Below are 27629 nucleotides of genomic sequence, written 5' to 3'. Positions count from 1 at the left end.
ACATCCATTCAAATCTGATTGCCAAGACTAGCCCACGGCTCCTAACTGGATCTGATTCTTACCCTAAATCAGTAGTCAATACCCCCAACACGAAGCCAAGTCTGGCTGGCCCGCACTAGCCAGCGCCACTTCACATTTGGTTCTTTGATGGATCGCAGAGCTACATGTGCCGACACTCGCATCAGCCACTAGATTTGGATGAAAGGGTAGAATTTTCCCGTCGGCCATCATCGCCCTTCAACTGCTGAATGCTGATGTTGATAATGTGTCACATTGCCGGCATCTAAAATCAAGCAGTAGTTCACCGCAAGTGTGTTTTCCCTCCTGCTCAGCCCTATTTCTCACTGACTCATAGCGCAGAAATGACATTAAATAGTCTCTAAAGGGCTCTTCTGTCCTGGAAACAATACATATGCGGGGGGATGATAGGGCTGTTGATCCAGTGATTAATTTGCCAGTCTCTGAGATGTCTAGCTTTCGGAGACACACTTGCTGCAGCGTTTTGAAACCTCTTCCACCTGCTTGAGTTTTCACCCACTAGTACAAAAAGATCTTTTTGCCAGCAGCCTTTCCCTAGCCAAACCAGCAAACAAGAACCCCACTAAATAATTACTTTCACAGCATAGTATATAGTTTTGGTACAGACCCACAAATTATTTGTACAGAGTCTGTGATTTCATTACGTAATTACTCATCTCTAAAGAGATAATTAGCTTTTTACATTAATTCCACCACAAACAGTGCGAGACACCTGTTGATGCTGAAACTCCTCAGTCAACAGCTGATATCAGTTAAATTAAATGACTTAAAGCGGCGTCCAACATCGGTCAGGTTGCAACACCCTCCATAAGCATCATCATTTTGTCACATGGTAATTCTGTCATGCGGTCTGTGAGTGTTGTTGTGTGCAAGAAGAAAAAGAAAGCATGAAACAGGCTGTGCCCACTCATGGTTGTTCCTACTGCCACTCCTCTTGAGAGCCTCAGATAATTAGATGAGAAGTGGACGATCTCTCTCTCTTCATCCCCTAATGTATTCTTTCTCATGTGCTCCAATTTATCTTAAAAACAATTCCTCGTAAACATTGCCAACCTTACAGCCGCTGAGTTTATTACCAGGGCAAAACGCTTCCTGTCGTTTTGTAAGTGAAAAAAGTATCAGCACCTAGTTTTGTAATAACGTGCAAGTTTGCATTTCACATAGTGATCTGGAGCCTGGACTGTGTGCAATGAGCCAACAGAGCCACATAAGAGTTTATGCAAAAACAACAAGGGTGGATGCTGTCAATCATCTAAATATTAGATAAGACATGAAAAATAAATGCACGAGAGGTGGAAAATAGAAAAAAAGTGATAACTGAAAGATTTTATTTCCCCATTACGTTTTCCCCGTGTCTTCTGTCCGATTTCTGTTCAATAGTCGTAACCACTCGGTTAATTTCATTCATCTGTCACTTGCTTGTTCTCCTTTTTATTCATTTCCTTTTCCTATTTTGCCATTTGGCATAGTTTTACAGAGTGAATCCCGCCTCATGTTGCTTATTAGAGGTTAGAATGAGAGACTGGTGCCATGTCTGCCAGGCTCATCTCTAGAAAATCACGACTGATATAAGATGTCTCCTGTCTTGGCTAATTTAAATGGCCAGCTCTTTTTCTTCTACCTCTTCTGATGATCACCTTTACTGCCTTTTCTTCTGGGACTGGGCTGACAAAGTGGAACATGAAAAAAAAAACTTCTACTGGATGTTGTAGCATTAAATTCCATTTAGTCTGAATGGTCAGCGGTACAGCATGTGAAATACATATATAGTGAAATCGTCATTGTGGCAGTAATCAGTAATTTTACTGTCCACCAAAGTCAATTTAAAATTTCAGATTACTGAATCAGAAGTAGTGTGCCAAAACATGGTTGCTGGTTGCTAGCATTAAGGCGACTGGACGTGGATGATTAGCCAAAGGAATGGGTTTCACCTGAACGGGGATGACAACTGAAGTTGAGTTAGGTTTCATATTGACAAGCAGCCGTACTAACATGTAAGAAAATTTTTCATAGGAGTTTATGAGCAACTGATTTTTGTGATGTAGTTTATGCAGCAGAGTCATAAATGATTCCACTGAATAAAAATCTAATTAGTTTGTAGACTAACTGTTCCAACACAAACAGTGACCACTGTGTAATTCAATGTTACTATCACGTACTGAGTAAAGAACGCACCACTCCAAGCTATTTTTACCTTTGTGTTATTGTGGTATTTGTTCGCTTTGTTCCTTTTATTTGGTGGCTAACGTATTATGAAGTGAGTCACTATCCACCCACTGCAAAGGTGCTGTTGGTGAATTTGCTTTTTCCATCATGTGTTTGCACCTTGTTGCTTTAGAAAACGCACATGGCAATGTTTGTTAGGCTTAGAATAGAATGGGTGGGAAGCGAGCAATTTATTTTAGAAATTGGAAATATAACTTTTGCTTTAGAAGCTTTAAAGACGTTTATTCGGAATAACCGAGGCTTCAAGAGCACATGCGGAGACATGAGACTTAAACAGTAAGTAAGACGACGATATACGGAGAGCACACGCAGGCGTCAGACATAGAAGGGTGGGTCAATAAGAAGCTTGTAGCATGATGGGCTTGTCAATATGCAAGCACCTGATGTGATGCACTGAACTGGCAGCGAGAGAAAAGAAGCAGAATAACAGCCACTTGCTCAAACCATAGTTCCGTGTCCGTAATGATTCTTTGTGTAAGATTTTGTGTGGATACTGTAATTATGGTACTCTGGAAGCAGGGCTACTTGACTTCTTTCCCTTTGTTGTTCTCAAATTATCATTGGCATTTTCTCAGCCCCAATGCAGGTGACTATTTAAACGTACTGAGTGTCACGATCATTAGCTAAATAGTAGCCTGTTATAGGATAAAACTCATATGTTGATGGAATGATCTCACTACAAGTAGGTGTGCTGTAAAATAAAAGACTCTTAAAGTTGCAGGTTACAAAAAACGTACAGATGAAGTATAACCTGTTTCTGTCTGCGACAACCTGTCATATATTTTTTCATTTCCCGCCACAAATTTAAATTTATTTAAATACACATTAACCTGAATCCAACATAGGGATAAGGGATAGCTTAATATTGAATGCAAAATGATAATAATAATAATGTGTATTTATAAATAGCACTGGGCCGAGTTATATAGTAGGTAGGGTGTTCCTACTTAATCTCTCCGGGGGTCCTTGGCCTTTCCTTTAGTCGTGTTCATGCAGCGTCGTCTATGACAGGCAGTGGCAGATATGCGATAACACTTCAAGTTTTGAAGTTTGAGCCTGAGGAGGGTTTGGACTGGACTCCAGTGCACTGCACTTTAATGTATAAATGTTTTTATACTTTGTCTTTGACGGCTGCTGTAATTGCCCCGCGGGGATATATGAAGTTATTTGAATTGTACTCAATTAAATTGAATTGATTAGCATCAAAGTGGCAACAAGAAACCATGAAATGTTAATGAAATTCCTTGATTTGAAACGATGATCGCCGAGAAGCCATTGCCAACTCAAAGTGGGCGTGTACCAAAGAGAAGCTAAATTCAGCGTCGCGCAGCTTTTGTGTCGTCATGTCGCCAAATTCACCAAGCTGATAAAGGACTTGGAGCGGCAATGTCACTGAATGTCTTCTGCTCGGATAAAGAGTGTCGACAGCAACTAGGGCAACTAGAGCCAGCTCAGTCCATACACTAGCAATGTTTTTTAAGTTCTGCTTGTTTAATTTCAAAGCATTTGGGGTGAGACTTGTACAGCGGGGGAGCAGAGGCAACCAGAGCCTGAAACATTCCCTAGTAACTGTCAGTTTGAAAGGACAGTTATTATTTTAGATTAAAGACCATAATCTGCTGCTCTTGGGACATGGTTCCTGTCAGTTCAAAGGCAACATTTGAGGATGTTTATTTTACATGTTTCTGGGATGTTTTCTTCTAATTGCAAAAAAACTGAAACGCTTAGAAGATTGCTAACACACTACATTGTAAATAAAAAATATATACTGTTTCTCTATGTGTTATGGGGACTCTTAGCATTCAAGACTGATGCAAGGTTTATGCTTCTGTGTTAATCTCCCCAATTTTGGATGTTTAATTTAGTTTAGGCCGTCTGTATCCTGCAGATAAACCGCACGTCTGAGCTTAAGTTCATGGAGTCTGAAATCGAGAAACAGAATGCAATGCAAGACGTGAAGTTTACGCTTATGTTTTAGCGTGTACATTGTTGCTGCAATGCATATTTAACAGAAGATGCAAGAAAGTGGTTGTTTTTCCTTTCACATATTAAGCACATTTTTATCCTGCGTAATGCATCCCCTTCAATATAAACGTGCATCCTCTTTCACTGTCATATCCTTAAACATCTCATCAAGTTTATCTTATTTGTCCAGGGCAGACGTGTGAAATTTGCTGAAATGTTATTTATATGTGCAATTATTATTCTACAAATTACGTTTCCCAGGCTGGTAATCAAAGACCAAGGCGTGTTCACCCATGTGTTTGGTGGATCAAATCTGGATGCTTTGGCATGCTGTATGTATTGTTTGTGGCCTTCTTCGCAGCACGCTGGTGTGCAGAGCTTTGTGAAGTCGAGCAGATCCTCTTTAGCATGCTTCAATTTACTGAGCAGATTCATTAATGATTTTCAGGACAGAGGACAGAGCCGCTCAGGGAGAAAATAGCCCCCTGTGCAGCAGGCAACATGGCAGCAACGTAGGGCAGACGCACACGCGAAATACAAACACATGGGCCAGTTATGTACGTCGATGAGCCAAAACATTATAATCAATTAGAGATGAAGACGCAAACCAAATGAAAAGCAGGACAGTGATATTAGAAGGGACATGAACCGCTCTGTGGGTGTTTGATACTGTGCAGCTCAGAGGATTTACATAAAGCATCTACAGTATATTAGTCAGAGCGGTGGACATAATGTTTTGGCTCATTATTCCATATCTGCCCACGCAGCTGAACTCATTTAGACTAGTACAATAACATTTACACGCCCACCAAAATAACTCATAACTCACCTCTGGCACAGTATCTTCTATCATTTCACTTTTATGAGGAAGGGCAGCGTAGCAAAAGATTTTATTGATGCAAAGGTAAATAAATAAAATTCACCGCATAACCCTACATTACATTTCAAATTTGAAATGAGCTGTTATCTGTAACATAAACTTGCACATAGAGCCAGAAGGGGCATGCCACGGGTGACATCCCGCACACGGTGAAAACAGCGCAGATACTCCCCCAGAAGCAGGTGGGTGGGTTACAGGCATTATTCACTTCCCCACTTCTCTTCATTGATCAGTTTGCAGCGAAGCCAGGAATAGATGGGAATGCATTATGCTCAGACTACAGTGTCGTGCAGATGGGTTGCGAGGAGCAAAAGATTTGAATGATAATGGAATTTTCTTCTCGTCTGTGCAAGCCACTTTGATTGCCTTACATCTGTTTCACTCAGCTGAAAGCCTTTAATGCTGACTTGTAGCTGTGGTAATTGCTGTTGTCTCCTGGTTGTACAGTTGTTGCTAACTTTTGCAACAGACTTCTGTTTGTTCGTTTAGTTTTTGTCATCAATCTCGACTGAAGCCACACATAAGAATGCCAACCTGCGTTTTCAAAAACAACGCAGGGGTGCATTCTGCAGCACCCGTTTGAACCGAACCATAGTGTGTTTGACCTCTTAGCTTGATTCATCCGGGCAGGTGTCTCTTGAGAGGAGATAGTCTTGCTTCAATCCCAAGCAAACGCTGGTGCAATCTTTTTGTTGTAAGAACATGACCCCACCTTGCTCTGACCCAACCACCAGGCACAAGTTTGAATTAAACTTCTGTTGTAGCCATTAGCTCTTCTGTTTCTGCTCAGTTCATGAAGCGCTGTAGTATTTTCAAGATGTTTCCTCGAAGTGCATTGTGCTGGTCTAGTTTTGCAGAGATTTGCCGCAGAGAAAATGCCTATTCTGCTAGTGCTCCTTCTTAAATTACATAGCAAGGTTTCTCTTACATATATTTGCACAAGTCTAGGGGCGTTTTCCTCTATTTACCTCCTTGCTCCAGCCCCAGACACATGTAATAAGCGGAGCAAATTTTTTTGCTTGGTTTGTAGTAATGCCTTTTCTTTTCTCTCTCCGCAGAAAGAAACCAAGGAGAAAACTTTCCAAATTTCCAAACATAAGAGCTGATTCAGACTAATTACCATAGCTATAGATGCCTGCGTCTAATCAAGGAAATTAAAGGGGTCATATAACCTCCCCATTAAGATTCCACAGGATGAAACTGTGCCATAATGAGACCCGTGTACAGTTTTTTTGTGAGCCCAATAACACCTTGAGTTAAATTTGCAATGAAACAGAAGTGACATGTATAAAAGTAACTACATTAAAAAACAAACAGTGAAATTAAATATGTGTTGTGGTATAAAATGATATGAATTCATTCGTTTTCATGTTAAAAAATGAAATGTTTCTGGAAAAAATCTTGTCTAAAAATATGAAAGTAAACCTGGACATTTAAGACTGAGAAATATAACAAAACTAAAACAAAAATATGCATTTGGCACGTGTTTAAAAGCTTGCAGCTTTTCTGTGTCGTCTTTCTTTGCTGGGAGTGTGTGCAGTGTGTTTCTGAGGACAAGCAATCTGAACGTGTGCCGTGGCCAGAAACGCCTGTTGTTCGTCCTCAGGCCACCGTTCATGTCCTGTCAGCTCAAATCTTAAAAACCACTCCAAATAATGCGCCAGATCCCCGAGAAACCATGTCCAGCTAGCAGCACTGATTAAGAATTTAACAAACACCAGCTTCACAACCTAAGACATGGCTCACAACGTTGACAGCGTGGAATGACAGTTTTATAGCTGGGGGATAGCTTAGAATGAAGACACAAACTCAAACCAGTGTGTACGGTTTGTTTGGGATTTATTCTGCGATCTCACATTGGGCATAATTTATATGAATGTATTATTATTTGATATTCATTTGATTCCGTCCCATCATACTCATCATTATTCTTATTACACCACCTCCATCTGTACGGTGTAAACGGCTCACAGTGCATCAATACATTAAAGCCTTCAGCGATGGGAGTTGAATAGAAGGACCTGTTAGCATGCTAATAGCTAACTCATGTTGTCCTGGTAACGGTTTCAGATGTTAGCGTGGACAATGGCTACTCAGTGCTGATTATCACTACAAACAGACTCGTGAAATAGCAGATGGGATGATTACTTTAACCACAGATCTTTCACTTTATCCCTGCACAGTATTCATTCTTTAATTATACCCGATAGATTTATCCATATGGTTTATGGTATGCTGGTTACATTTTCTTGTTATTTCTGCTCATCTTTATATTTTTCCTTTCTCCCCGTCAGCTGGCATCTTGGGACTCCGCTCGTGGTTTGAACGGCAGCCTAAAGGAGAATCGCATAGAAAGTGGTATGCAGGGAGTAACGCTCAAGATTGTAACATTACTGGTAAGTTGTGGGAGTACGCTGAATCTATTAACATATGACCTGTGTAGGCAAATAGCTGAGTAAGAAAACAAACAGCAACGCAGGGGCAAACGCATCACCGTGCTTATTAGGTTGTTCTCTCCACCCACGGATTAAATAGTGAAATACGGTTTTAACAGGCACGTTGGTTCTACCCTGGTAATTTAATTTAGATCAATTCAACTTTTAATTAGTTTTTCAACGTTGCACCGCTGTCACTGACACATTTTGTGCAGATGTTTCACAATTGAAGCACTCTTTCATGCCCACCGAACAGTCTGATGGGATAAATGTAAGACATATGTAGGATTTGCTTAAATAGCAAAGAGTCGCACCAGCAAATGAACATGCGCACAGTGTAAACAGAGCAACTAAAATATGATGAAATACAGGAAATGAAAGGGTATGAACAATGTTTTGTTTAGTCATTTATACAAGATTTTTATAAGAACAAAGGGTTCACACATCCAAGAAATCTTCATATCCTGCGACTGCTGTGCTGCCACAATATTTTTATCAACAACTGCCGTGCTCCACCTCAATTATTGGTGCCTACATCGACTTTTTTGGGGATTTTCAAATTCCCCTTTGTGTACGGTGGCTAGGTGACAGGTTTTTAACCAATCAAAATATAAATACTGCATTTGACCAGTATTGGTTTCAAAAGCTCACAAAATTAGATAAAAATGATGAACGTTTTATGTTACAAGCTGTGCTCCACTGCTGTGCTCTGTGTGATCTAAAATAAAAATAAAAAAAAGAAAGAAAAAAGAAAAAGCCTTACACAGAAAAATACTGCCCATCTTATTATTAATAAATAATGACAGGGCTGCTGGGGCCAAATCAATCCAACTCAAGATAAAAGCTCGAGAACAGTGATTAAGACCAATGCTGAGACTAAGCATCACACACAGTGGTCTTTAATACTTAGAGAGTTAAATGTGACCTACTTTAACCTCAACAATCACTCACAGCAGTACGTTGATTTCAAACATTAGGAAATCATCAGTGGTTTAGAGGGAAGTACAATGACATGTTTTCATGATGTATGATGACTATTTTGACGAAGGATACTTCATATTTTCTCCTTTCAAACCTTCCCCCAAGAATGTAAAGCCACAGACGGCATAGGTTTTCTTAAACTCACTTTACCCCTCGCAGCAGCGAAGTCTTTAACCTCGTCCTCCCTCAGTCACCCCCCCCCCCCCCCCCCCCCCGCTCTGTTTTCCCTCTTCTTCACACATGATTTACCTGCACCATATTTATTCACATAAGTTCTGCTCAGCTACTTCCTGGCAGTGTCACTTAATCAAGTCATTTGCCCCTGCCCACTTTCCCCCACCACCCCGCTCCACCCTCCCCTTCCCCAGCTGCCTTTACTCCACCTTCACCCATTTAATTCTGCCCTGACACTTTCAGCCCATAAAGAAGAACCATGGGTGGCTGCCATAAATTTGAAAAGGCTATTTCCAGGTTGATGAACCGTCGCAGTTGCCATGGCACCATGTGTTACGGGTCAACAGTTGCTAAAGAAACTATTTTATTAAGATGAAGTTTAACTTGCATCACCTAGAAGCTCCTGATAAAGTGTGTCACTGCACCGTTTTCAAGATGACTGAACGTGTCCTCGCTTCAGTCACCAATCTGCCCCTGAGTAGATTTCGGTGCATCTTGAAAAATGACATACCTGTGAATAAATACGCACATACTCGTGTCTTTTTAAAGTTTTAGTCCAAGGTCTTGGCCGTACAACTAAATCGACACTCGGCGTTATCAATGTCGCAGTAGCATAGCATTTGAAAACTATGTAACCGGTCGTTACATATTTATCCAAACAGGAAGAACCTTTCGTAATGGTGGCGGAGAACATTCTGGGCCAACCCAAGAGATATAAAGGTTTCTCAATAGACGTGCTGGATGCCCTCGCCAAGATCCTGGGCTTCAAATATGACATCTACCAAGTCGGGGATGGGAAGTACGGCTCAGTGCTCCCTAATGGATCCTGGAATGGTATGATTGGAGAACTCATTGGCAAGGTTAGTGCGTTTTCCTTTTTTTACTTCACTCGATCAGTGTCCCTATTTATGTCCACCCATCCTTTCTGGCAGTCAGACCCAATTGTTTTGTCTTGTAAGTAAAAGCTCAATTATGAGTCTGCGTGAAGTGGAAAAGATCAGACAAACATTACACAGGCCAAACAGCCTCCATCTGAAAATTAGTTTTGTTTTAGTTGGTGGCATCTCAGATTGATTGAAGAGGGTCAGATTTCTGCTGTGTAAAAGTATACTTGACAAAGACTGTTATTTACCACGATGATAACATAATTTAAACTCCATTTAATAGAAACAGTTGTCTTTACAATTTGGTATCCTGCGTCTTTACAAGAAAACTTCAGTTTTCACACAGTGAAGGCTTTGAAATTCACGCTCCTGTTAACAAACTCAAACATTTTATCACCGTACAGCATGTGAGCTGTCACATTACAATCTTCATTTTATTTGACGCTGCGGTGTCAAAACTAATGAGACAAAAGTGATGCTTTCTATTTAGAATAAACAGATTTGACACATGAAATATGTTTCCTCAGGCAAACAGTATTATGTTTGTTGATGATTGATGATGTTTTTCATTACACAGACTCGATTCCAAGATTAGCAAGTTCAAATGTCTACGAAGGCATAATGATTGCCCCGGTTATTAGCATAAAAGTTAACAATGCTCTGGTATGACAGAACAGTTATACAGGAGGTAAACTCTGATCTAATAATGATGAAGGATTTCTGCGTTCAGATGTATTTGAACACATATTTGATCTGTCAGTTGTCTTCTTGATAACATGAATGCCACAGGGAAACTGTCTAAGAAAGGAAATGAGTGATGTATGTGTTATCCATATTGAAATGTGGACTTATTCATGAGGGAAATTGTTAGTGTAAGTAATAGCTATTTCTGTGAAGGTTCTCAGTCATCCAGGTGATGTTAATCCAAAGGCTTTTTTAAAAAAGGCAACTGAACTTGTGGAGTACTGAGAAAGTAATAGCTATTTTTTTTATTATTTGCTTATTATTTTTCCAGAGAAAAGTGTTCCAGAATAAAAAAGAGCATAGTTTATTAACATGAATGGCCATGATTGACATGACCATGACCATGACCATTTGAAAACTCTACTAACTAACTATCAATAGAGGATCTAACTTGTTTAAGAGAGCCTGCTGTATCATTGGATGTGTAAAAACACAACAAAGAGTTCTGTTGTTTGAAAAGGGATTCCTTTAAAGTTTCTCTAACGGGAACGTACAACTGTCCATTCACAGCGAGCCGACTTGGCCGTGTCGGCAATCACCATCACACCAGAGCGCGAGAGCGTGGTCGACTTCAGCAAGCGCTACCTGGACTATTCAGTGGGAATCCTGATGCGCAAGTCAGAGGAAAAGATCAACATTTTTTCTTTGCTGGCCCCATTTGACCTGGCGGTGTGGGCATGCATTGCAGCAGCCATCCCTGTGGTGGGAATCATGATCTTCCTGCTCAGGCGCATCCAGGCGGTGCGCTGCCACAACAATACCGGAGGTCACCCACCACCGTCTGTCTCCACTTCACTCCAGAGCGCCATCTGGATTGTCTACGGTGCTTTTGTGCAACAAGGTGGGTGATGGAGTCTTAGTTGTATAAGTCATCTGTCAGATTGGAGAACCAAGGCAAGGCGGGGTTTTCATTCCAGCAAATCGTGCACCAGTCTCTTATGATCTAGCACTTCTCTGTTTGGAGAGGCACTCATTGGTAAAGTCTGTGGCACTGAATAAAAACCTGTCTGCCTCTGGCCTTCAGTGGCATATCCCTGCAAGCACCAGCCATTCGCCTTTTAAATGTGAAACACTAAATTAAGCGGAACAAAAAGTGAAGAAGAAACATTGAAAACTGTTTCAAAGGATTGAGGACAAAAGAGTAATGTGAAAAATGTCCAATCAACTGAAACACATATCTGAATGTCACCACACAGCGAATGCTGATTCTGTAGAGAGTCACTTTGAGGCACAGCTTCCACCATAGCGTTTTCTAAAGGTGCCCTTCTCAAGGAGAACGCCCCATCTTTAGGTCTGGTGGAGATCCAGGTATGTCCGTTTTGGATAAATGACTACTTCAGCAACTGATGTTAAGGCCTAAGCTGCATCTATCAAAGTCTGGCACGCTGCCTGTGAGCCTTTTTTAAACGCAACACCCACTATATTTCAAGAGAAGCTAAATCCGTGCCTTCCCTCTGCCTGTCCTTCTTCTCCACATTTCTGGCTCCTGTTCCAACGTTGCCACTTTTTGTTTCAGTTTAGTGGATTGCTTTTTCTCTTCTTGTAGATGACGTAGGTCACTTTGATATGGATCTGACTGCTGATGCATAGTGCGCCATTGTCAGAGTGCATAAACTTGGCAACAATCGCCCCCCTATGATTCCATAATGATATGCCAACACTTGGCTGGTTTTTGTTCTATGTTCAGAGCAGAATAAACTATTCACCCCGAGACACACTGATTTTCATCACTGCCTTTTTAAAACAAGGACAGCCCTTCCTTAGTTCCATAAAGAGGTCAGATGGAGGTTGGACATAATCTGAAAAACTCTGGTAGAACTGATGAAAATAACACTCCTTCCTTATGACAATCAATTTGTTTTAGAGATGAAAGTGGTTTCATCAAAGTGGACCGCTGCGGTAGGATACGATCCTGTAAAGTTTCATGATGCACATTTCACATTCAGCGACCTTAAGAAATCAGTCAAAGCCATTTGTAATAAAAATGACTGATGCCAGAGTGCCATGCATCTGACAAGGCCTTCAGTTTTTTCCCAAGCTGTCCGAAGGGTGCAGCCGTGTTGATTTTGACACTTTCTGACAAATATGTTTTCATTGCATTTCATATTCTTGGATCTTTCACATGGCATTTCTGCAGACTTCCTCTAAAAAATTAGAATGTGCTCTGACATGTTTCCCATGCACCTCCTAAGCTGTTTTGGAGGGGGTTAGTAAGTGTGCCAGTGAAAAAGTGAAGATAGCAAAACCGTGTGGTGTACCAGTCTTTTAGCCTCAAAGAAAACAAGAGAAAGCCAGGATTAAAAGTGAGAAAAAGGAAAGGGGAATGAATTTTAATGAGCAGTGTGTTCTTTGAAAAATAATGTACTGGGATGTGAAGGGGAATATAAAATTATGCAAGTAAAATGTTGCGATAAATGGTTTTGGATACGCAAAAGCTCTTCGGAAAACTAATAATTGGGACTTGGAGAAATCATATATAGTTATATGTTCCACTGTCACTAGTACTATCTCAAAAGTGAGAAAACTGCTCATCATCCAAAGCTTAAGTATTAAGATGAAAAGCTTTTATTTTCTTGACTTTCTCATAATAAAAACTAATTGAAACAAAGAAATCAGACGCCAAGACCCTGATAATAATAAAGGAAACCCAGACTTTTTGGCCGTTTCCTCAGTTCTGCACTGCAAAGTAAATGAGTTCTCCTAGATTAGATCATTAATCCATTTTTCTGTTTGACAGAAAGACTATCTGAAACTATTTTGGTTTGTGATTTATTTTATTTTTTTTTTCCTTCTTAAGCACAAGTAATTTGAAAACACTGGACTGGGTGAATTTACAACAGGCATTTTTTTCACCATCACAACTAGTATCAAGCAGCTGAGAAAATAATTGTCAGGCAAATCGATGGGGAAAGTAATCACAGCTTGCAGCCCTAATGTGACGCTGCACAACAGAGTGTGAAGGTGGTGATGTGGGCTGTTTGTGTAGTGTTTAACCCCACGCCTTGCTACCTGCAACCCCACAGGCAGTGACTCCATCCTGGGATCGGTGGCTCTCCGTATCGTCATGGGCAGCTGGTGGCTTTTCACCCTCATCGTGTGTTCATCCTACACTGCAAACCTGGCTGCCTACCTCACCGTGTCACGCATGGACAACGCTGTCCGGTAAGACGCAACATTTTCTATCACATCAGTAATGTGTCCACAATGTATTTTTCATATACATTTTGAAACGGTGCATTAAATAAGCTCGGTGCACATAAGGTAATTAACAAGATAATGTTTTTACTGGGAGATGCAAACACAAGCACAGCCCTGTGGCTAGGGCCCTTAATGTTGTCTTATAGTCATTACTCATTGCAAAATTATTGCATCTCTTTGTCTTCATCTCCAAACAACATAAGACATGGCTAACAGGAGCTGACGCCAAAGCCATGACAAATATATCAAATTTTCTTTTGTAATGATCAGGATTGAGTTTCTCCTTCTACAACGTTTTGTTTTCAGTTTGCCACCTCTTCTTCTTCTGGTCTGGTCATTACAGCAATGCATAACTTGGCCTACATCACCACGAAAGCTATTTCAAGACAATTCATTTTGTGTCTAATATTAAACTTTCCATATATCTACTGGAGCAGATCCAACACCAGAGTGTTTCAAAACGTATACTTAGTTTAGTATGTTACGGTGTCGTCAGCTAATCGCTTGTTCACCTTTAAGCCTGGAGGAAATGTGTTAATGGCTTTTTTTTTGGAGATATATAGGGTTTTGGTGTTTTTTGACTTTGAATGCATTTCCAATATTTGATTCTCAATGTTTTTACATTTTTTTTCTGCGACTACAACCTTGAGTCCAGTGCACATTGCCGTTTTAATGGTGGAAAACGTCCCCAAATGGCTGACATTTTGCTCACTATGACTAACAACCGGAAATCAATTCTTACAATGACGCCCTGGCAATTACTCTTTTAGAGGCTGTACAGAGACTGATGTGTAAATCTGTAGAGCATCTAGTAAAAGCTTCTCTTTTGCTTTTCTATAATCGTTTTGAATATCAACCATTATTTTGTTCACACGTGTCAGGTGAAGTCGCTGAAAAACACACACACACACACACACACACAAAAAAGCTTTTTATGTTGTACAGTGTGTTGAGTGACGTTTTGATATGATATAATTGATTTATTCAAACGTTTTTACTGCAGGGACACGTGCTATAGCCTAGATTGAAGATTTCTCTGGGTGCATCCCTTGTCAGCTTCACTTGGTACAGACCGTTCCTGTAATTTTTGCCCACTGCTTAACAACTAACCTGTCCTCGGTCCAAATGTTATTTGTCAGTAAATCCAATTTAGTGCGCTGTCTTTCCCCAAAGAATGGGCAGAGGCATTTGATTGCATTGGGTCAGTCTTCTGTTGAGCAAATAGCCACATGTGGACATGCGAGCAGAGGGCATGAATGCTAAGCAGCACTCGGCTCACCTGTGAAGAGACTGTTTAGGGAACAGTACACCTCAGCAAATGATTGGAATTGTAAGGTAGAAGGAAACGGAAAGTACATTGAGACCATTTTGTTTTTAAACCGGAACTATCAAAACATGCTCTGTACATGTCACCTGCAGCTCTCAGCAGGTAACATCTACTTTACCACAACAAGCTGTCTGGGATTCAGCTTTGTGCAAATCTAGACCGGAAGACCTATTTTTGACAATTAAAACTCAGACACACCGCCTTACTTAGCAGAAACCATTCTGTATACTGTAATTTTCTCATAGGTTTGGGCACTCATGATTAAGTTTAGGTGGAAACGAAAAAATAAAAGCATGGAGAGTCAGGGGGATGGGTTGGTTGACATTTTGGAGGAACTAGATTTCAATTTTCCCTAAAACAGCTGACGCTAAATGCGTGCAACCAGACTGGTAGACTGTGCCAAAGTGGTTGCTTGATTTTAAACCACAAACAGAAAAAATAAGAAAAAATACACCACAGGTCTGACCTCGAGGATGGCCGTTATTTGATTTAATAAAAAATGGCCATTTTGTGGTTCTCTGCTTCCTGACTTGATGTTGTACCAAGATCCCTGAAGACAGTACAATTTCCCACAATGTGATTGATTTTCTGATGCAAAATCAATGTTTTTAAATCTGGTCTTTCTTTGCTCACTGCCTCTGTGCCATTTTATAGACACAGATAAAGAAAGGCTTTTCTTTTTAAACAGGATTTCACCTTATTTGAGGGAGGTAACGGTTTTTGCACAAGAGAACAGATGGAAGAGAAAATGTACACAGAAATTTGGCCCTGTGGTGAGACGCTGCTGCTGCTGCCTTGCCCTGTCGTTAATACTGTCGTTGTTAATATACTCTGGAGGTTGGCTTGTGAAAGAAATACATCTCCAGTGAGAATAGAGTATGCAAAAATGTTCCACTGTCAAGGAGACTGCTGTCTCTGGCCAAAGGTTTTGAAATTAAACTCATTCAGACACCAGGGGCACGAACAAATGCCAATGCCTTTGGTTACTTAAAAGCTACAAATCAAGGTCCTTGATGTGATTTTGGTCAGGATGGAAAAGCTGGGCTATTGATGCCCAAGTTGATATAGACAGAGAGAATAAGGACTGAACTAGTACAAATCTTTATTTTTGTACTGTTCCATGAAAGTTCACTTAATGCTCATTTCTGGGTTCCATCCTTTTAACCCTATTTGCTCTCTCTTGGCAACATCACCTAATAAGGTCTTTTCTATGCAGACGACACCATGAGATTATAAATGACATGTCCCCTGTGCTTTGTAAATATTTCTAGTCAACATAAATCTAATATCCAAGCCTTGGACTCGATACGACATGAATTTTAAAAATCTGATGGATTGAGATGCAGCTCTTTCCATTTGAAAAGCACTCAATGGCAAAATGTTGTGACTCGTGGAGAAATCAGTTCTCTTCTATATGTTAGCTGGAGACACTGGTGTTCTGCCAAAAGGCAGCAGCTTGGGTTTTTAGTGCCAGAAGAGAGACTTTATACCCTCGTTTTAGATTGTATTTCTGCATATGTGCCTCGGCGGGTTTCTAAATGTGTGTCTGCATGGTACATTAATGTGGCGCCAAGGGAACAATAAACAACAGTGTGGTAACTTAAGAAAAGATTTGCATATTAGAAAGTGTCTTTAAACACTGCATGGCTTTTTCCCCTCTTTGATTACGCAGTGTGAAAAAAAAGCCTTAAAAAAAAAAAAAATACTCCTACGCCTAAAGACACAGAGGTGAATATGTTTCCTAGTGTGCTTCAGTGTAAAATCTAATCTGTGGGACTGCGTAAAATAGCAAAAGAGAGACTGTGAGATTAGTCCAATTACATGTTTTGTCCTCAAGCATATCTCGCGGATGAATACTAATCCGATGAATTCTTTGATTGAACTCTGTTTTTTTCTTTCATATTGTTTGATTTGATGCTGCTTTGGCTAGTTTTGTGTTTAAAATTAATGCGCACATATTATCAAGATAAGAACTTTGTTTACGCGCACATGTCTCTATGGCAGTGCATGGTGAGGAGGAAAAGGCTGTTGGTTGGTTGGCTGGTGTACGTGGTTGAGTCAGGCATTGAATCAGGTAATGAACAGCAGCCTCGGCTGGACCTCTCTCTATTGACCACAAATCAAATTGTGTTGCACTGCTTTAAGAGACAAACAGGGAAAAGCATTTACAAATGAATGGCAGAGGTCCTACATGCGCATTCTCCACTAACCTAAATAGCTGTTCCATCATTTAGTTAGTGGTAGTGTTTGCTTTATCTTTGTTTGTTTTCTTTGTATGTAGCACTGTATAACCATTGTGTTTCATATTCGTTCTTACACTGTAGAGTGTGTCACCTTTTGTTATTTATTCTGTTCGCTCCAGCTGGCGCATCTAAATATTTATAGCGTTGCTTCATTTCCAATGTATATTTCCACAGCGACACAGGTCACAGTCCACATGTAGTTACATTAAAGTGAGCTGCTGGACAAAGTTGAAGTTGAATATTCTACTCAGTGCGGTAAAGCTCGAAGTTTAATCTCACGGCGTAAACTGGAGACCATGAAATGTCAAAATAGGTTATTTCTTCCATCCAATCAAATGGTTGAATTACTACTGCATTATTTGCTTCAGATAAGATTCTCTCATTTTTCAGAGAACTGGAGAGAAGACAATCAAAGATAAACCAGCATTCCCCATTTATTTTAACATGTTGATGTTCTAAGAGAACACAGCAAATGCACAGCGAAGCTCGGCAAACGTGCAGACCTAATACCAGTCCAAAAGTAATACATCTTCTAGATAGCTGACCATTTGAGGTAGCAACCGTTCCTAAAAGCATACTGACATTTAGAACTGGAAATTATCTTTACATAAAAATAAAATTACCGTCCAGAGTCACGACGCTGGGGATAGTGGCGGTATTTGACGTCACTGACAGCAAACTACAGCTGCAGCTAATTTGGTTGATAAGTGCATGCTGATTAGTGATTTGCTGCAGTGTGCATTAGAGAGAGAGGCAGTAGTGAACCAGGAGTTGTGTATACGCTCCATATACGAGCCAAAGAAGCTTAGGTCGAGGAATGAATGAAAGAACAGCAGAGTGCTGGTAGCGCCACCGTGTCTGTGCTGAGTGGAAATCAGAAATGCACAAATTACACATAGACTGTAGCATCAGGTTTTCTAGAATAGTGATAAAACAGACGTTTGTCTTGCAAAAGAGTGAGATGCTGTATATTGTATATAATATTGTATACAGTAATGTCGATGGTTAGCAATAAAAAATTAACCTAAACCTAACCTAACCTATTTTGTATAAAGCAGTATCTGTTGGTAATTTAATAGTTTGCATATTTAATATCAGCACGTATTTATTGATTAATAAGTAACACAAGTATTTACTCACTTCTGATTCTGTGCATCATATCTGTGGAAATGGCACAGCAGTGATTTTACCAGCTGGCCCTTTGTAAAGTTTTTGCAGCTTTTTTAGTAGCAAACACGACTTTGCAGGTGAGACAAATGAATAATCCACAACATGTGATCCGAATATAAGTGAAAGATAAACCCAACAATTTATGAGAGTGATGTCTTGCCACTTTAAATGGATTAGTGCAACAGAATGTTACTTCATTTCTGTAAATGTTTAAAGATGAGCAGTTACACATAAAAAAATGAACGAATGCAGTCACGTTGAAATGGTTCAGTACATGAAGCATATCAAATAAAACCTGCCTCAAGTGAACTTGTTTTTTTTGTATTCGTTTCTTAAGTAAACTTAAAGTTAATTTGCTCATGTGACCATATCACAGGTCGTTCCAGGACCTGTCCAAGCAGGTGGACCTGGTTTACGGGACAGTGAGGGACTCTGCAGTGTACGAGTATTTCCGGGCCAAAGGCACCAACCCTCTGGAGCAGGACAGCACATTTGCTGAGCTGTGGAAGATCATCAATAAGAACAACGGCTTTGAGAACTGTGTAACCAGCCCATCGGAGGGCATTAAGAAGGTGAGTACTCGTTTTGGTCTTGAGAAAATGTTGCCATACAAAGAGCAACGAGTACAGCAAATTTGCAAATTAAAATATTTGATTCAGGCGATGGAAGAAGAGCATCTGAAACAAACATAAGTCATTAATGCATAATTAATAAATGATTTGTACTGAAAAAAACAAAAACAAAACAAGTTAAGCCTTAACTACAATTAACTGAAGTTCATAACTCTCTCACAAGCAGGTAGGGCTCGCTGAATTATTTCCACTCTGATTCACAAAGCCACGCGAGTAAAGCGATATTTATAATTTAATGAAGTGCGGGGGTTTTCTAATTACTCTCTCTCAAATTTTGCTTTATGCTAAATTAATAACTTGCGCGTTATCTCTTTCTTGGACACAAACAAATGGCAGATTGAACAATAACGCATAATTAGACAAATTACAGTAGAGTCGAGACATATGCATTAAACAGCTAAATTGTTGGAGCAGCTCCCTGGATTGTGTGCGCTCAGCCTATTTGTCAATGCACAGACACATACGTCAAAGAGTGAACTCGTCTCAGAAAACTGAACTGACGGCAGTTTTTGATGGGCAGCTGCCATTTACTCAGCCGCTGCATTAGCAGGTTTCTCTTTATAGCTAACTTTGGTAATAGTTTCCTATGAATGTCTCTGTTTATTTATTAAATGTGAGTGAAACTAATAACCCTTTCTAATCCTAATGGGATGCGAGCTAAACTGTTTGTTCAGCTTAATTTGTTGTGAGCTCAGTCTTACAAGAGGAAAAAGGCAATAGCATACAATAGATTTCCGTTGTGGTTGTTGTACGTATTATACACAGTGCTTTCTGCAGACTAGAGGAACATTATTGTGTTTCCAAAAATATGTTGCAGGCAGAGGAATGCAAAATAAGAAAAAATAAGGACGCAACTATTACCTCGCCTTGGTAAAGAAATCTAATGTTGTGCAAGCTGTTCGGTGTGTACTCGGAGTGGGAAAAAAGTTTATGCTAATTTCTGAGCAAATATTTAGCTCCACTGTTTGCCTTTTGCAATAAAAAAAAAAAAAAAAAAAAACCTTCATGTGCTCTTCTACATTAATACAGAGATGTGGGTTCCAGTAGTGAAAAATGAAAGTGAAAAATGTGTTAATACATAGCTAATTTGACTAATTGGGATGACAAGGACGTGGCATGTTGTTGTGATTAAACAGTGTGCCAAATAGGCTGCTGGTGCAGGACCAAACACGGGCTCTTTTAACTCTCAAATTAGAAGTGTTGAGGAGCAAATTTTCACCTGATGGTTGTACCACAGTTAGTCATCCTGCCTGTGCCTTAAAATCTTTGTCTCAGATGAGGCGAGTAACTCCTGATTATTGTTCATTTTGCCCAGGTGAAGCGAGAGTCATATGCCTTTCTGTGGGACATGGCGGTGGTGGAGTACGCTGCTCTGACGGACGACGACTGCACGCTGACTATAGCGGGGAACAGCATGAGCACCAGGGGTTACGGCATGGCCCTGCAGCATGGCAGTCCGTACAGAGACCTCTTTTCTCAGAAGTAAGTATATGTTTCATGCTGGTTGTTGATGTGCACCGATCAGCCACAACACAAAGACCACTGACAGGCGAGGTAAATATATTGACCAGCTTGTGACTATTCAGTGTTCTGCTGGAAAAACATGAAAAACAGCACAAGGTGTTGACCTGGCCTCCAATTCACTAGATCCCAAATTGATCAAGCGTTTGTAGGATGATCCACAGAGGCCCCTCCCGTCAACTCATAGGAACCAAAGACTAACAACGCTAACAACATCCTGTTTCCAGACACCACAGGACACCCTCAGAAGGTCTCCATGTCCATTCTGGAGGCGCAGGGGAAACTTACACAATACGCTCGATCGCTGCAATGAGCTTTAATTAAAACGCAGAATTGCATGGAATACATTGACATGCTACACTGTTTATGCTCATCCCCAATTATGCTGGCTCTGTGCTACACACAGACTACCCGCTTTATTGGAGAAAGCTCAAACCTAATTGTCAAACATGTGGGAATTCTTCATCCTACGTAATGGACGCATTCGAAAAAATGAAACAACCACAGCAACAACCCACAAACAGAAGGGTCTCAGCGGAGAACATATGCCAACTTTCCCGCCTCGCAAACAACGAGGCATCGTTATTTGGACTTTTATAGTAAGTTTTGTCTGATTCTTGCGTGGTGGTCAGTGCCTGGGAGCTGTTGCTGCTGCTGCTGCTGCATCCTCATATGCTGCGCTTCATACGAGAACTCTGCCCAGGCTTCTTCATGCAGTCAAAGTGCTCACAAGCCGTATGCAATTCAGTTCTCAGGCTGTAGATGCTCAGACGTACCACATAGACTTGCATTCTTGTTGAGTAGCTGCAAGCAATCTGTATCAGATGAATAATACAGCTGCATTTTCAATTTCAATCAGCACAAGTGATTAAAGTTAAATCAAACCCAACATCATCCACGCTAATTAATGGCAGAGCACTGTCATGGACACCTTTTCCTAATTAGGTCTGTGCTTTATTAATATTTATTCCTGTGATAAATAAATGGCAAGATTAGAGACATTACAGAAAATGCTTGAACGAAAGATTAAAGTCATGCCTGTCATCGATCGACATGAATTGATTGAAAAAATACTTCATACAGTAACTGATGATCTGGACACCCAGCGACATGACTAAATGTAACATGACAGTCAGACAGGTAGTAAATATTTTCCACATTTCATTAGCAACTAAAACCAAAAACGAGCGTCCCTGTTGTTTTTGTCCCTTATTGTGCGGAAAAAACACACAACTGTGATCAGAACATGAGGTCAAAGTTGAGCCAGGACGTGGGTCTGCTGTTGCTGTCTGCCGTGGAGCTGTTGTTTTGCAGACATCCTGAGTCATAGTTTTAAAGTTTGTCTTTTTTTTTTTTTCTTTCCCAAAAAAGTGTGTTTACACCATGTATCCTTTTACCTCTTTTTTTTATGTTTCCAGTTCTGGAAATAGCTCTGTTGAAACAAACAGAAGCTGTTGTTGTTTTTGTTACATATATATACGTAGTCATGTTTTCTCACATCCAGATTCACCGAAAGCCCCAGTTAGAATTTTAGTATTTGCAACCAGATTGTTTCCTAGTGAAATGTTGCCTCAAACATTTGTCTTACGGTTTTAAATCAGGGGCGACAAAGTGTGTCTACCATGTGAAAAGCGAGGATTGATCACTCTGTAAACCACAAACAGTTTTTCGATGAAAAATCGCTTACAGGAAAACTTATGGCAGCTATCGGGAAACATCTGGGCCTGTGATGATTCACAAGAATCAAGTGTAAAAATGACTTAACGCCAAAAGCTTTGGCAGCTGTGCGTACGTGCTGCATATCTGTCTGCCACTTTGCTCCGAATGAATGAGCGCAAACACACATGTGCCAGTCACTGTTGAACAGGTTGAATAACGACTGTGCAGAAACTAACTGCTCCGGTGGGAAAGGCCGACTGACTCGCCTGTGCTTGCACTCAGCTGTCACCCTTCTGCTGCGCTGCCTCCATCCATTCCTCCCCGCACTCCGTGTGCAAACTAATGGGCTAACTGGAGTATTTGATCATCTTTGTTTCAAGCCTCTTACAGTCTGAAGCTAAACGGATTACTCCTGAAGGTCTTGGTGGTTTTTCTTAGCCTCGTTTCACAGAATTGCCTCTAAGTTCGTGTTTGCAATCGATCAACATTACAACTTGCACTTTGCTGCTGAAACTTGAAAACTGCAGTATTTAAAGGGATTTTATAGGCCATTAATGAGCTAGCAGTCGAGTGCCTTAACAGTGTGTTTATTTTTCTTGTTTATTAGTTTTATTTTATGAGCTACACAATACAATCATTTAATTACAGTTACATGCTAATAATACAGTAATCATTTAGTTCTGTATTGATTTTCTTTTTCATGTTTGTTTATCTAAAAGATTTAATTTTTCTACTCCTGCATTTAGTCTGATTCTTGCATGGTGTCCTGCAGGGTTATTTTGCGGTACTATGCACATCCTTTGTGTGAAAACACTACTTACTTTGTCTCCACAGGATTTTGGAGCTTCAGGAAAAGGGTGACCTCGACATTCTGAAGCAGAAATGGTGGCCGAAGAAAGGCCGCTGCGACCTCCAGAGCCACGCAGACGCCCAGCCGGAGGGACGGGCTTTGCGTCTCCACAGCTTTGCGGGTGTCTTCTGCATCCTCGCCGCCGGGCTGCTACTGGCCCTCCTGGTGGCTGCGCTGGAGACGTGGTGGAACAGCAACCACTGCCGTCGAGAGCAGCCCAAAGAGGTGACCACTGACAGCTCGTCGGGCCAGGGCCCAGGCCTGCTAACCCAGAACCGGGCCATGGTGGCCACCACGGGTCCCCCTGCCCCACCAAGGCCCCGATCAAGACCCAGACCCCCGGGGCCCCCGGTCCTGCCCAGAGATGCCACTGCCACACTCTACTTTATGGATCCAGCAGGCGCTGACGCCAGCCCCGATTTAGTAGAGCTGCAGTACACCCAGTTATAATAGGTGTGCCCCTGATGATAGTCCAGACATCATGTGATCGATCTACTCATTCCTCGTCATGTTGGGAGAGAGGTTGGGGTGCTTTGTTAGAGACTTCTAAGGATTCTCTCTCATGCTGACACATTAAAAAAAAAAAAAAATCATTAATTACATACAATCAGTCACTAGTGCTCACGTGAGAGAACCGCTCCACTGATAACAGTATACACTGAATTTCAAATTCCAAACCACATACTGAAATTGTACTTCTGAGTCTGATAAGAGCTTCAGTTGTACAATAGCTCTCTTTAGCTAATCCATTCAAGTCTTAATGCTTTAGAGCTCTGACTTTATCTTGCTGCTGTCGACTGGGCAGCCCCTCTGCATGAGGCGTCCAGACAACTAAGGCTTGACATGGATCCCTAAACTAAAGTGTGAGCAAGAGCAGTAAAGAATCTGAGCTATGACCTGCCTGTTTGACTTGACAGTCCAACAATACTGGATGAAAACACTCATTTAAGTCCCAGTCCTGTCCTGAAAACACACAGTAAATCAAACTCCCCCAGCACTGGGTTTTTCTGTATGCCAGAGTTTGGGTTACTGCTGCTGATTTCTATTTCTGTCTTTGTGTGCAGCTGCTCTCATAATAACCACATACTGCTGTCATGTGAGATTCACAGGCAAACATCACTGTCTTATTTTTTATACAACACAAGATGGGTTGAATATGTTCGCTGTAATATTGGTGGTGTGCTTTATTATTGGATTTGTAGACATGTCTAGAAGCTATCTCCACCCAAAGTCAATCTTTTGAGCATGAAAAACTTATACTCTGTAGACTCGAAATGTGACTCTGTAGGATTCATGGCATGAAGGCAAAACTTAGGACGCTAGCCAGCAGCGCTGAGGGATATGGAACAATAAAATAATGAGCAGCACCTAGAGCTGTGTATTCCTTACTCAGTTTTCTTTTTTCTTTTTTTACAAAGACAGCTAAGAAACAGACTCACAGACAACAGACTAGCAAGTATAGCAGGTACAGCAATATAGCCTTGCTTCTACATGTTCATTCTTTTTGCTTACTGAGATGGATCAAATTACTTAGATATAACCCCAATGGCAACTGGACAAAGTAGTCAAATAGTGAGTTTGCTGCTTTTTGTAAAGAGAAAATGCTAATTGTACTGTAGTTTGTACTTCTAAAGTAAGTGGAATAACCTAACAGCGTTGTCAGGCTGAACAAGCAATTTAAAGACGTTGAGCTTTTAAAAGTTTTAGCAACGATTTTTTTTTCTACTTTCTTAAATTTTATCTAATGCTAAGCAATTCACATTTTTTTCAATAAATTCTGAGGCTCAGTGTGCTGAAACTGTGTCGACAAAATGGGGTTTAACTGTCGCAGCCTTTGACAATATAAACTTCTCTGCCACCTTTCAAGTCTACAGGAACAGATGTTTTTTATTCAAAAGATTTGGGTGGAGTTTAATTTCAAAGAGTTGTACAGTAAACACTGCTGGAACCATGACAGCACAAAAATACAGTATGTGGGCATTATGACAGCCATTTCAAACAAAACCCTACTGCAAGCCTGAACCCATCGGATGAATACTTTGACATAATGGGAAATATCGTTATTCACTTACTTGACGGGAAGTCGGAGAGAAAGGGCAGAATCAGACACAGGAAAAACGGTGTCTCTTTAAGAAAGAGTTACGTATTGTGAAATAAAAGCGTGTCAGTTTCGTTACCCTCGTTGGATGGATGAGTAGCCAGTTAACACTGAAAATGAAAATGTATTAGTCAATAATTTAAAGTTACAGTAATAAACAAAAAATGAATCTGTAACTGAAAAAGATAATCTGTCACTCACCAATAATCAAAAGTAGAAGTGATTCAAGCTGCATATTTTATTCGTTTTAACACGGTTGGCAGATCAGAATTTCACTACTATTATTTCATGTGTATGAACTCAAACCTAAATTTTGATTTGTTATAGCAAAAAATGTTTTTCATTATTTTATACTGATGGTTTAACCTAGCAGTGGTAAAAATATGCTCACCCAAACCCAAGAATAACAATATTTTGTGAGTTGGAGACACAGTCACTGAAGAAAGTTTTTGAACCGGAACCCGGGGTTACAACAGTAACTTTTCTACGTCACATACATGTCATCTAATTCTCAAAAAGAGAAGGGCATCAAGAGTATTTCCCAAAATGTCAAACTATTCCTGTTATTATTAAGTAGTATTTAGATGCAATTATATGTCAATGTCCGGATTCACAGAGGACCGTTTTTGTTATTGTCATTGTCTATGATTTCCAGCAGGTGACAAAGGATTACGGTCTGCAAAGGGTTTCTGGTCCATTGACATATAATGACATAAGCGCTTCACCAGAGGGGAGGCGGAACATATGGACAGACAGAGAAAGAGACTGGGAGGAGGCCGAGGTTCTTGACACAGGTCAGGAGAGGCCTGAAATACTGTGCTGGACGGTGATTGGCTGAGACAGGGTGAAGGGGCGGGGCATGGGGCTGGGCAGGGGTAGTTTGTAGTTGCTTCATCCATCATCTCACCTCATGGTCTCCCCTGTTATTTGCCTTCCTAGTTTTGTCTGTCTTCAACGTGGCTTGTCCTAAATAGGTGCATGATGACAAAGTGAAAACCAAAGCATGTTACTGTTGGTTGGAAAGTGTGTGTATTATACAACAATAGTGTCCTTTAAATTGGCTTCTCCCTTTCCTCCCCCACATATGTATATTCCCTCACAGAAAAATTTTAATTAATTGACATGAACCAATCTGTCTCAATTTGAATTGTATTGTCTCAGCTTGTCTTGCTAATGGGCGCTGCTCACTTCCTGCAGATGTGTGGTCACCCAACTGAGCCACAAATTCTGCATGAAGTGATATCTTTAAGTTCATCTCAGTAATGAAGACATTACCTTTTACAATACCACATTTAAGAGTTACTGTTCAAAGGTAATGTCTTTTTTGATGTTGGCTGCTCAAAATTGACATTACATCATAAATTGGGTTCCTTGAATGAAGCTGAAATAAACCATTGTGTTATTTCAGCATCCTTCCAAAAGCCAAAAGTGAACATAATTAGATAATTTTCTTGATATGATGATAGAGTAGACTGTATCGCATGTACTGAAGATAGCTAGTCATGATGGTGGTAATGAAACAACCATTATAACCTTTCTCTGTTCTTTCACTCTCTTTGCTCACCCCATTCCTTCTTTTAACCCCCTAACCCATTTTCTCTGTACATTCACCTCACTTTTATTCTTTATCGCCATCCTCCTTAATCACATCCATGCTCTCCCGTCCATTAAAACCTCTTTCTGCTGGTTTCTTTTATTCCACGCACACTCTCTGGCTCTGCCTTTTCATTTTTAGGACAAAGAGGTGAACCTGGAACAGGTCCACCAGCGTTTGAACAGCCTCCTGGACGAGGACTTAGCCCACAAGCAGCTGCCAGGCCAGTCTATCGAGATCTCTGCCCTGGACATTGGCAGCATGCAACCCAGCCAGTCCCTAGAGGCCTTGTCCGTTCGGGACTACCCAACCCATCGGGGGCCGCCGCCACTCTCTGTGACCACCTTCCTCCAGGAGGGTCATGGGGCAGGAAGGACACTGGGCGCGGCCGCTGGCAGGAGCTTGCCCCTGCCTCTCAGCAGTGCCACCATGCCCTCCATCCGCTGCAAACACAGGGCGCCCAACGGGGGACTCTTCCGTCAGAGTCCAGTCAAAACACCCATGCCAATGTCCTACCAACCAGTGCCCGGAGGACCCATCCCAGAAGCCAATGAGCCCAGCCACGGGACATCCATCTGAGCACGCCTAACATTCAAAGACACTCGAGCTCAAACAGCAGAGTGGAGAGCTAAACAGCGTGCTAACTGTGTGAAGAGATATAAATAAAACACTTAAAAAAAAAAAAGAAAAAAAAAGATTTTTATTACCAGAGATTAAGAGTCCGTGGGACGACACATGACAAGACACTAAGACTTTAATGTACATATTTGTAAGTACAAAGAGAGAGAGAAGCAACATTAAAAAGTGTATTTTGAATATTCTCAACAGTTGAGTTTAAAAAACATAAAAGTATTAAAAAAAAAATATGACTGTTTGAATGGCTTTGTAAATTTTGTTCTAAATGAATAAAGGTGACAATTCTTTGTGGTTGTTTTCTAAGTGCCAAGTTCAAAGATGATGTTTTCTTTCAGATCAACATTAATTGAATGTACTGTGAGAATCCATAGAA

The 27629-nt window shown here is 40.7% G+C and overlaps 1 protein-coding gene across 3 annotated transcripts in view; it reads left to right on the top strand.

Moving 5' to 3' along the window:
- grid1a (glutamate receptor, ionotropic, delta 1a) overlaps positions 1-27305 on the top strand; it is a 219928-nt gene extending 192623 nt beyond the window's left edge. Inside the window, exons 9-17 of one of the 3 annotated variants that reach the window (XM_047603751.1) lie at positions 7405-7506; positions 9363-9560; positions 10839-11169; positions 13352-13490; positions 18643-18838; positions 20214-20380; positions 22913-23153; positions 25685-25820; positions 26762-27305. In XM_047603751.1, coding sequence (XP_047459707.1) covers positions 7405-7506; positions 9363-9560; positions 10839-11169; positions 13352-13490; positions 18643-18838; positions 20214-20380; positions 22913-23153; positions 25685-25820; positions 26762-27174 — 1923 coding nt within the window. In that variant the 3' untranslated portion in view covers positions 27175-27305. Of the gene's footprint in view, positions 1-7404; positions 7507-9362; positions 9561-10838; positions 11170-13351; positions 13491-18642; positions 18839-20213; positions 20381-22912; positions 23154-25681; positions 25821-26761 lie in introns of all 3 variants that reach the window. The other 2 variants (XM_047603750.1, XM_047603752.1) reach the window with 2 other exon arrangements.
- Positions 27306-27629: the final 324 nt, after the last annotated feature.

The sequence above is a fragment of the Mugil cephalus genome, chromosome 13 (genome assembly GCF_022458985.1).
Source record: "Mugil cephalus isolate CIBA_MC_2020 chromosome 13, CIBA_Mcephalus_1.1, whole genome shotgun sequence".
Taxonomy (NCBI): Eukaryota; Metazoa; Chordata; class Actinopteri; order Mugiliformes; family Mugilidae; genus Mugil; species Mugil cephalus.
Note: the sequence above shows the minus strand (reverse complement) of the source record. Positions and strands in the feature narration are given on the sequence as shown.